The sequence below is a fragment of the Opisthorchis viverrini genome (assembly GCF_000715545.1).
Source record: "Opisthorchis viverrini unplaced genomic scaffold opera_v5_141, whole genome shotgun sequence".
Classification (NCBI taxonomy): domain Eukaryota; kingdom Metazoa; phylum Platyhelminthes; class Trematoda; order Opisthorchiida; family Opisthorchiidae; genus Opisthorchis; species Opisthorchis viverrini.
In genome coordinates this window covers 410,398-422,231 of record NW_008751798.1, presented here as the reverse complement: position 1 = coordinate 422,231, position 11,834 = coordinate 410,398, and the positions used below count along the sequence as shown (strand labels likewise).

Genomic DNA, 11,834 nt, shown 5'->3' with positions numbered 1-11,834 from the left:
GGCAGTTGACAGCGTACTCTATGACCGTTTTGAGTCAGATGTCTGCGGCAAACTGCTCCTTCTAAAAAACCCAAAATACAATGTCCAAAAATGACAGATCATGTGATCTGGTTGGGCATTCCTTCAGCCTACCTGGACTTATCTGTCGGCTAGAAAGAGTTGGCAAATGGTAGTCTGCCGAATTTGTAACTGAGAGAGTTCACACTTCCCTAGAAGTGCCATACTGAAACCTTCGGAAGGCAAGCCGGTAACAGAACAATTGACACGGAGGAGGCTACTAGCATTTCGAATACTTCACTCGCATGACCTAACTTACTTTGTTCCAGTCATTCAAACACCACGCAAATATAACTATCCGTTGATTATCAGGCGTCCTCGGGCTTCGTGTCAATATTATTCGGTCTTGTTTTTCGCGTTACTCAATCTAATCGACTTTATCTGAACGCATCAGTCTGATCGTAGTGATTCGTGGCATTGGTGAACAGGATATACGCCCAAACGAGTTAGTACAGAAATGAAAACTGGCCATTCGGTAGAGCAAAATCAGTAGAACCGCATACTGAAGGTTGAAACTGGTAGACTTCGGAACCGAAAAAAACAACGGATGGGTTTATATCCGCAAGAATTTCTATTATGTGATCAAACGAAACAAAGTTTGTACTCCCATATTAATGAATAATTCATGGTCAGCACTCTCAAACTTATGCAGACTGGGAAGTAAGATAACGACGACAAACAGGGTTACCACCCTCACCTTCAATCGATGTATCGCATAACTATGAAAAAAACAGGTATGAAGGAAGGGAGCACGAAAAAAGTTGAACACTGAAGGACCAGAAGTTGAAGAAAGTCAGCAAAACTACGTTGAAGGTAACTTTCATGAGGCTGAGGGAAAATTGACGATTGAATCGATGACTGGGCGGCCCTATTGGCAGAAAACGCACTCGGAAAATCGATGCCGCGCTTATGTTTGACGATTCATCTTTACACCTCGTTATTTGACTGGATGAGTCTAAACATTCAAGCGGTCTTATAAACATTTCTCACACTGTACAGGGTTAGTAGAATTTCTTGACGAGACCCTGTGGGGAGGTTCATGATGTCGATCGAGCTTATACACTTGACACGGCTTACAGCAATCAGCTGCCATGAAAAAATAGTTCAGCTGTAGCACCCTTTTGGTGCCTAACTGCCATGCCACCCGAAGGTTGCGCGAGGGATGGGATACTGCCAGGTTGCCCGAGCCTAGACAGGGGAGGTCGATAGGCAGAGGTCGGATTCGAACCACGAACCTTCCAGTCACTAAATTTGCGCTCTAACCACATGGGCGATCTAGCCTCCGGAAGGACAGATCAGAGATATCTATCGGGAAAGTCAGATTCCTGAAATCAACCTCTAAATACCCGAAATCTACTGAGACTAGGTGCTGATCAGACAGACAACGCCCCGCAATATGCAGCACGTCACAGCCTTGTATCAAAGCCAATCAGCGTGAGACAGCATTGGATCAAGGTCAGACATCCCCCCTCAGTATGCACCGCATCACAGCCAGACTGTGCGAGTCAGCGCCGGACCGAGTTCAGTGTTGCTCCAATGAAATGACTTGAGGCCGTTGTATTTTCGCACTCGCTTGTTCGGAATGAAGATGTTGTGTTCCCTTCTGTGGGTCTTTTTTCGACACCAGGCACTGGAGAGGGATCAGGAGTCAGATACAGTAAATAGATTGGCGAATCAGCAGATAGACGCAGATGGATCGGATAGGTTGTCAAAGGTTCTGTGCCAAATTTTACGCTGTCAATATTCAAACTGGGCCCCACTAATCTCACCAATTTTTAGCGAAGATAAAAGCGACCGACACCCCGTCCAAAGCAAAGAGTTTCCTAGCCACAGTGTTTCAATATTCACAGATGGGTATGAAAAATCCGACAACCGTGTATGTTCTCATGTAGAGTAAGTAGTACAGTGAATTGTTGCGTGAACTTCCGTTAGCAAAGCAAAGAACACAGGATACCTAAACTCGAATTCTCATATGTATATATGTATGCACAGATAGATTACGCGCGTTGCGAGGCGCAGGTGAAAGTAAGAAGTGATCATTTTCACCATAGTGATACAGAGGACCTTGATGTGGAGAAAACAGTAAAGAAGGCCGAGATAAGAGCATAAATCGTGTGGCGAGGAGGGAGCGAAGCAAACAGTTTTATGCACCGGGGAGTATAAGGATAAAGCACGAAATTGCACGGCTATGTGTAGGTTACCCAAATGCAAACGATGGATGGTCCGAAATAGTGGTATTCATGAAAGTATGACTGAGAAATAGGCTAGGAGGGGGGGGGGCGCGAAACAGGCAACCCTTGAAATGACCAGAGTGAAGCGAACATGCTGAGAGGAGAGGAAAAGATTGAGTAGATGAGCGAAAATGCCATGTGATGCTTTCTCACATTGCGACCACCTCGTCGTCGTCTTTGGCCTGGTGTCGCGATTTCTGAAAAAAAGATCAAAGATCAGGTACAGTCAATTCTGGAGGGTATCCATGAGGAATCGAATAAATGATTGCAATGAGTACTGAAAATAAGGAGCGACTGAATAGCTAAATTACTTCATGAGTTGAGGGAGAGATTCAACAGATTACCAGGACTGAAACAGTTCGAGCGATGGGACACAGCGCGGTTGGTCAGTCAACCCCACAGATCAATGTTCTACTGTGTAGTTAGCGTCGAAAAGTAATCAGTAGGTCCTTGTTCCAAAGGGGATTGGTAAATATTCGGTGGTTAAACGACCAAACCCTTCTGAAATGATGACTTCTCAATCGGTCCCAATAATGATTAGATCATTAAATGATTAACTGGAAGAACTGACCGTTCAGTTTTAGCACCCTTTCGGTGCCTAATTGCTATGCCAACAGACGCACGAGGGCCGGTAGATTTCCATGATGCCCAAGCCTAGACAGGGGAAGCCAAGAGGCAGAAGTTGGATTCGAACCACGGACCTTCCGATCAGTAAATTCGCGCTCTAAATACTGAACCGATGATTCAAAGGAAACTGGATGAACGTTCTGAGAGTCTTGCTCGGGCTGAATTCGTGATCATAAATTTGCCCATTCTACGTGGTTCAACTTAAGGTGAGTTTCACCTGTCTAGCGAACAACTTCTGTGATTTTCCCCACATGTTAGCTGAGGCCATATGTGGCTCGCGCCTGGTGATTCCTCCTACAAGAATATGATCAACCGGTGAGCCTTCGCATACTGTAAATAGATGCGGATCGAGTTTACTACACCTTCTTGATCGGCAGATTACATGGGGACAACGACCCGAAGTGATCTACTTAAAAGGAGAGGGGCTCCCCTTTCTGATAGTCTTAGACAACGCAGATATAAGTGTCGGCCCTTTGTCGCTCACAGCAGAGTAGGAATATTGCCAATGTTGTGGAATATGGGTGGATCGGGTGCGCGGATTGGTTGTTGGTCTGTTGGTTGTTGGTCGAGGTGACATTGTCAGTGCGATGTCACCTCGGTCGGTGATGAAACGTTTGCAATCCAACTGCCAAGCCCGGCGAACAGACCAACAACCAATCAGCGTGGGAATAGTTCCCATGGAATCACCCACGAGTTTGGACCCAGTTATGAAACGGTGGCTTGCCAACGGTGACAGCTTTCGTGAGCTATAAAAGCTGATCTCTATGATGGATGTTCGTTACCTTACAGAAAGGGTGTTTTTATGTTATTGTTATTATTACTATTGAAATTTGGGGCATTCACAATATTAACTGACCGGCGACTGAGATCAGATATTCCCCGTAGATGATAGACTGTCCAGTCCAGAACTAGGACCAGTCAGGCTGTCCCCATGAGTGGTCCTTGTCTGAGAAGGGACTGTTGGGCGTTGTAGACCATATAACATCATAGGCCAACTCAGTGTTTACCCAAACCTACTGTGCGGATTGTTCAAAGCTGAACAATGATCGTCAAGATATGTCTACACCGGCAATAACTGGCAATTAAGACGAGTCAGTTGGAGATGGATCTGTGCGCACAACAAAACGTGGACGATAAAACTGAGTTGTTGAACGAGTATGCTCTAAAAAGTGTACTGGCTAGAGGAGGTACCACCACAGATTCTGTGTGCCTGACTTTCTTGTTCCCCAGTTTAGACATGAGGAGTTTGTCAGTGATGCAATATTTACTTTGAGAATCAGTAAATACGCAGTCATGATACCTCGCGATCAACAGGACGAAATGTGGTCACTACAGCTGGGGAATCAAGGGCAATAATAAATGGCCACGATGGTCACCGTGGGGATGGAAAAATCGCAAGTACAACCATCAGAATTTGTGAGAATGTGGTGGTACTTTTATCTTGCTCTAAACCTGAACATGAACTAGCTTTCTGTAGGGCTGACTCTCAAAATTTGAACGGCGAAATTTCGGGAATTTAAGGTTGCGTTGCTCCAGTTTCATTACTGATAGAAGAAACGTTCACATTACTCAGTATGGTAGCTAAAGCATGTCCAGCTCTAACGCGACAGATTGTTCGGCGGTCAAGTAGGGTTCAATCCCATTATAGCGATGAATGTGGGTTAGTTCGGAACGCAATTTAGATCTGCGAAGTGAGGGGTTATGCTATGCTTGCAGGCGAACGAACGCCTTGGTGGGCTGGATGAAACTGAGCTTACTTCTCGAACTGGGAAGATAAAGGTGGGTTTTGCCGAATTGGTGTGGCATCAGTATGTTTACGAAAGCCAGAGTATACATCGTGGTCCCTACTGCCTCCATGCGGAGAAGGCGTGAAGACTTTCGGGGTCAAACAGTCAGTGTCTCCTATGTGCCTACGTTCTGAGGGAATATGGGATTAGCAGTGCTGAAGTATGCCACATGGTTTTACGACTAGGAAACGCTCCAAGGACGGACGAGCTAATCGCGCACTACATTCTGCGTGCCAGAGGATAGGCTGCTTCGCAGAGTTCGATGTGCCCAGCAATGCATTGGATGAGAACGATCACAACACAGAATTGGCAACGAAATGTGAAAGCTCTAAACAGTGAACTCAGCCAGCTCAACAGCTATCTTTTGGACTGGATACACCAAATGGTTAACGATAGTGGAAAATGGTGGCCCCACACCAAAACCATTGTATTCAACCCACAGCTGCTAACTTCTCACTTCACCAGGGAACTCGAAATATTCAACGAGAGAATGAAACGGGCAGTAGTGGAGAAATCGTGAGAACAATCTTATCGAGCCAAAAAGCCTTTGTCGAGCGGGAGAGAGTATTGGTGGAAGGAAGAAGGCCTTCGCCGCGGAGTTATTTATTGGAAAATGCCAAATGACCAGTTACAGACTATTGGACAGGGAAGCAAAACTCTCATATGCATCTTGTATAGAAAAACTGAACATCCACCCTCTCTTGGACGCGTCTTCCTGAGCTTTTCTGGATATTCCTTGACTGTTTCTCAAATCCAAGCAAAGGCTACAAGGCGAGTCCACGAATTCCGCAACAGATCTCTCTTTTCAATAGACACAAACCGAATTTACAAGAAGAAAACATACTACTCGCATGCCTCCCTCATTAGTAGTATCACCGTTACATCGGTAGCTCAGGCTGTGATGGAGGTGGTTTACCCGGGCAACCCTGTTGTATTTCCAATAACAAAGCACCGATTACATCACCTCGACTGGTGATGAAACGTTTGTAACCAAGCGGCTCAGGTTAGCGAACAAATCATGGGGCCATACATTACGGTAGTATAGAGCGTAAACCTATGTGAAGTTCCGTATTACGAAAATATGGGTCATACTGGGGCGAGTGTTCGGGCAAGTCAGTCAAAAGGTGACTACCTGACTAGTTGGAAAACGGATGGAACGGGTTATTCATGAATACAGCCACTGCCAAGGACACCATAACGATTCAGGGAGCTGAAGGTCAACTGGTACATATTTATGTTTAGCGATGAGTCAAAGGGAAAAATAATCGTAGATTGATTGGGAATTTGGGAGAATTACGGTAGGATGTAACGGGATTCGTACGTCAGTCGATGTACGGTGAATGAAATTTAGCAATAACCACTGTTTTTTCGTTTTCAAAAACACTTGGATGCTTAGGATAGTAAAGAACACTGATACATAGGGTATGTACATAATGCGCTATATCTTGACTACGTGAGAGTTAATCACACCGGTGATAAGTCGTTAGTTTGAGACTACTCGGGAGATTCCAGGTTCGAAGCTCCCTGAGGTTCCGTCTGGTGCGCAATGCGCATGAGTATCAATCGGGGTGGAAGAGCTGAATAGTGCTTCTCGTTTTTTAGTAGTGCAGATTGGCTCCACTTACAGAAGGAAATCTCTGTTGAAAACTCCCAAATCTCATCAGACTGCTAACAATCAACTGAAGCAATGGATCACCAGCGATATGGAAAGTCTCACTGACGGATGTTCAGAACTAGGTGCTTACTACTAGTTTTCTGATGTAAAAGTGTCCGGCCGGATATCGTTTCCAACAAGCGGAAAAGCGTGCACGAGTGGGGGTATACGCATTTTTCCGACGAACGGTGTGCTCGAAATCCCTTACTCACTCTTCACTAACTAGGAAATGCAAGTAGTCTGTTGAGGGACAAAGCGCCTTCCTATAAGGAATCATCCCCCTAAGGGCTGGTCAATATGGCGGTCAGTGATGCATCTGTGCCAAGATGTGAAGGCTGCCTTCTGCTTGGACAATGTTGCTCGTGGTTGATAGCATTTCCGGCATCCCATACTGAGAAGATCGCCAGTATCGGGCCCATTTCACATGAAACAAATGCATGGCATAGACGGACATTGTCTGACAATCCTCGACATTAGATCTTCAAGTTACCGCCTTGGTCACAAATTCGAAAGATCAAAGTAGGAACTCAGATCAATCGTCGAATGCCATCAGAAAGATATCAGCACACTTACCGAAACCAGACTGGAAGTGTACGGCGATTTGAATGGTGAACTTTTCAGAGTTGTGCGCAAGTCAGACGAAGCTGTAAAGACAGAGGGGAAGATTACAGAGGTTGGGAGAAGATCAACTGCCGGCCCTTTGTGTATGTATCGATTATTTCGACACTCGTCGCTACACCGGTGTATGAGTCCCGCTGACTACCTCATTCGCTTTCTGGTTAAATACTGGTCGCTCATTTGTCATTTTAAATTCAGATGGGACACAAGGCACTCAAGTCAGTGGTTCTCCATCAAAACATTGGCGAGATGTTAGATGGTACATGATGAGAGCTCAAAATCATCGGAGTCTCTCTTTTGATGGGTTACAAAAATATCTGGTCTCAACAGAGAACATCATAGGGAAATCAGAAGTGACTTCCTTTCTGTAGATCACACTGGATTGCAGCTGCAAGGGGAACGTCGTTGCGTTTCTTGCAGGTATCTCACAAGAATATCCTTAATCCTGATAAGTTTCGAATCTGTCCTAGCATTCATCTAAAAATCGTCAAAAGAGGAAATGCGTGAACGGCGCTTTTAGGCTGTTCGGAGGTCGGTCGATCAACGCCGAATGACAGAACCAGGTCTCTACCTGGAATGCCAAAATATAAGTCTAGATACCCGGAAAAGAGGATACAAGGCGAATGTTAGACTTTAATGATGAATTTAAGTTGCTAACGCGAGACTCGAATAAGTCTATCATTTATCACGAATCGCAAATGAACACTCAAAATCAACGAGAAATTCGCTGTTTCCAAACGAACGGTATATTCAACAAACGCACAATTCATAAAGTTATAAGGTAACGGATAAACTTCAACATCGGACAGCTCCGGCAATGGGTTGTTGGAGGTTTTGATAGAGACTTCCATGCTATTTACAGAAAACAGACTGAACCCTTTACCACTAATGACATCTATCTCTCACCGCAGTTTCAAAATGTGCGACTTGCCCACAGTTTGCTGTTAACGCAGCTAATTTGGCGTCAGTCTGGACAAGCTACTGGACAAAGTAATGATGAAGCACAGTTTGGCCTAGCAGCAGATCAATGTTAGTGGACAATGGAAACTTGAAACTACCGAATGCTAGCCAAAACGGTTGATGGTGGCACACAGATATCGCGCACGGACAATGGTTACCAGCACCGATTGTGGTCCGGTATTATCCGCGCCTATCTAAGACGGAACCATCTGGTTCACCCAGGTCTAGACAGGAGAACTGAAAAAGAACATTAGGATAGACACTGATCAGGCTGTGGCATTGATTGGTTAGAAGTGCAAAGCTTGGAACCAAACATTTGAATCATTGGCGTTATCGAAAGCAAAAATCGGCACCGTTCGTGTTTGCGCGAAGAGAACAACTGAAGAGAAAATTGTGCGCTAACACGAGAGAGAAGAGGAAGATTTTGATACCTGATCGTTGGTTTGTTCGCTGAGCTGGACAATTGGAATGCAAACATTTCATCCCCAATCGAGGCGACGTCATCAGTGTGTTGTTGGTGGGAGGATGGAGCGTAACGGTGGGTCAGTCTATGCTACCTGGACTGTCAACGTCCTTCTCAATAAGACTTGGAGACCTATTGCTGTTAGCCATGTCAATAAAGTACATTGGCCATTGCACTTTCTCAGTTCGTAGTTGTCATACGAAGCGAAGAGTAAAAGGTCTGAAACACTTTAATCAAGCATAGAAGTGAGGTGAATCTTCGGTCAGTACTGTATGGCCTGTGCCATCTCGGTCTCAGGGCGGACGTTCATTTGTAAACTGATATCATACTGAGTTGGTGTCAGAGGAGTCACGTGCCAATTTGGTGTAGCCACCGGCTGACAGTTGCCCGGGACTGACTCAAGATTCTGCGCATAAAAGAGGTCGGTAGACAGTATAACCTTAAACGCAGTTTGAGGAGACTGTAATTTTCAAATGAGATTTCATCCTGTAAGTGAAACCAATCTATACTGGAAAGCCGAGAAGCACTGCACAGCTGTTTGATCCTTATTGGGAATCATTAGTAGTATGAAACCAGAGTTTCAAGCCCACGAGTCACAGTTAAGCACAGAGGCTAAACGTTTGGGTGGAAGATCACGGGTTTGAAACTCTAAGTTTTGTGAGAGATGCGTACGGCTGATGATTCCCAATACAGATGAGACAGCGTCTAAGCACAGATGCTTCACTTACAGGACGAAATCTCCACGAAAATCCTTAATCTCCTCACACTACCAACAATCCATAAGTAGCTCAGTGGAAGAATAAACTTCACCCGATGAGTTAAACGTCAATCTGAGAAGTCGTTGCTCGAGGAGCCAGTCAACGTGTGACCGCGTGATGTGAATCCCGTGATTGAACGATGAGCAGCGCTATATCCTGTCTAAGTGTGAGTTAATCACACTGCTGATCAGCCACTCGTGGCCGAATGGTTAAGTGTTCAAAATACTAGCCAGGAGGTCGCGGGTTTGAGACTCTTCGGAGTTTCGTGAGATGCGCACGGCTGATGTTCCCAATAAGGATGAAACAGCTGTACAGTACTTTTGGGCGTCTTAGCACAGAGACTTCACTGACAGGACAAAATTTTAATTAAAAATACGACATTAATAGGGTTCACTGGGAGAAAGGTGTGAAAAAAAGACTGAACCACATAAGAGGACAGAGGTTGAAACAAGGATAACTCTATGGGCTTGAGATTAATACTTGTAAAGGCTCGGAAAACTTGAAAGCAGTAAGGCACCAAAGCTTCCAACGGGACGTAATCAGTGAAAAGACAGTTGGGTTGAACGAACAAGAGCAACAAAAGGGGACTGCAACTATTCATTGAAGTAAAAAGGTAAGTGAATGGTTCTCAATGACTTACGAGTTCTTGGAAGTGTCGCATCGGGGTTGGGATCCTTCGGCTTACTGTCGCCATTTAGCATATCAGCAAACGTGGAGCCCCAAAACGAAGCTATGTTGCCATCCAACTCGAGTGCCCGACAGGGAACAGCTGACGGCGGTTGAGAGGAACGTCTTGCGACCAATCGTGTCGGGCTGACAGAGGTATCTGTGAAACGGTTCGATGCAAAAACCGTCCTTCTGAGTAAGTTTAATTCAACGTACACGGCTATCCCGGTAACAAGTCGTACACCAAGTCAACTAATTTGTAACAGTACATCGGCAGTAAACTGTTTGGTTAACTGATGTGTAATCACGAAGCCAGAAAGCTCCAGTAAGAGGTGGTCCCCATGCCGCTAAAGAAACAAGGTGTCTACACCTTCAGAACTAAATACATCTAAGCAACACGTTAGACCGAGACACCATTCGTAGGATTGATCTAACTAACCCTTTGCGAATCTCACTCAACACAAGCACAGCACACAAGAACAACAAGTTTCAGCTAGGAAGCAACGACAAACTCGCCATGCAATGTGCAAGGGGATTCATGAGATTCAACGTGACCTACTGTCCAGTTGATTAGAATCAGATTGGAATATATGGATTAGACTATAAGGCTCCCTTTTGGTAGTACGTGCGTGGCAGTACATATTCCAACTACTTAGAACTGATAAGCCTTAAATGCTGCATAAATCAGTCAGAATCACTAATTTGTGGCCATCTAAGGACCGTTATACCTGCGGTCATACATCCGCTACAAGGTAGCAGTAGTCACAGGCGAATCTTGATGGCACGGTCCCTAACCCCGGTGATATTCGTTTTTGAGGCTAAAAGTGACGCCAGTTGGCTAATACCACTCGTTCCCTGGTGATTTGTGCATTCACCTCATCCGCCACATCTGACAGAGCAAGCAAACTCATCAAAGATCTCAAACCCCCCATTCGGAAGGGCTTGAAAGGCATACAGGGAAGTTGGAAATTCCGCACTTCGAGACCACTTCCGAGATTCTTTTCAGGGCAATTTGTACGGACGCATGATAAATGTTATCTGCATAGAATAAGTCCCCCAATCTTCCTACAAATGTGATTTTGACAACCAGATTTGTGGGGGTTCGGAGAGTAGTGCAAAACGGAACAAAAATAGGAGAAACTTTGGATGGTTGATTATAAAGTGGCACAAATATCCAAGAACTTCGAGGGTATTCCTCATACGCCACCGGGTGGAAGACACCGTTGAAGTCAAGGAAAACCGCCAGTTCGTGAATGGTATGGACAAGATTACATGTGGATATGATCAGTAGATCCCCAGCAGGTTGAAATTCCCTCTGGTGCTCTCGGATTTGCGTCTCACGTGATAGTCAGACGCCTCAGCATTATCGAAGCTAGTGGACCTGTTACGGCTAATGTATGGCTTATACCTCTATGGCCCAAAATAGTCACTTCAGGAACCTTTTTGACTGAAGACACAGTGATAGATTGATCTCAGCTTGTCAGAACGTGTTCTTTTTCCAGAATGAGGGTCAACAAACTGGCAAAAGTAAGACACAAAGATCCATCATCGTCTTTGAGAAAAGTCGCTGACAGACCGACTGAAACTGCGACCTGTTTGCGGTTCAAGGCAGAAAAACATAGCAATAGTACTTTACAAACTGGAGGGACCGTCTCGAATCAAAGACTAAAGCTTGAGTTGAACAAGTTAGATGAAGGACGCGGGTACAGGGGTGGATCGTCAACTGAACTGTTGCCGAAAATGATACACTCAATGGCTGATAAGCTGGGGCGAGATGGACCAAGTGGTTAGAGTGCGAATTTACTGACAGGAAGGTCCGTGGTTCGAACCCGACCTCTGTCTGCCTCTCGACTTCCCCTGTCTAGGCTTGGGCGATCTGACAGTATCCCAGCCCTCGTGCCTCATTCGTTTGGCATGGCAGCTAGGCACTAAAAGGGTGCTACAGCTGAGCGATTTTTTTTTAATAAGCTGGTTCTGACAACTGAAGAGAATGCTGGCAGCTCGGGGGGGGGG

The 11,834-nt window shown here is 45.3% G+C and overlaps 1 protein-coding gene across 1 annotated transcript in view; it reads right to left on the bottom strand.

The window, feature by feature from the left end:
• Positions 1-2,893: 2,893 nt before the first annotated feature.
• The window catches only part of T265_06670 (hypothetical protein), a gene marked incomplete at both ends in the record, with an annotated part of 81,763 nt that continues 72,822 nt past the window's right edge, over positions 2,894-11,834 (bottom strand). Inside the window, 3 exons of the mRNA XM_009171995.1 lie at positions 2,894-3,073; positions 6,930-7,000; positions 9,796-9,981. Coding sequence (XP_009170259.1) covers positions 2,894-3,073; positions 6,930-7,000; positions 9,796-9,981 — 437 coding nt within the window. The remainder of the gene's footprint in view (positions 3,074-6,929; positions 7,001-9,795; positions 9,982-11,834) is intronic.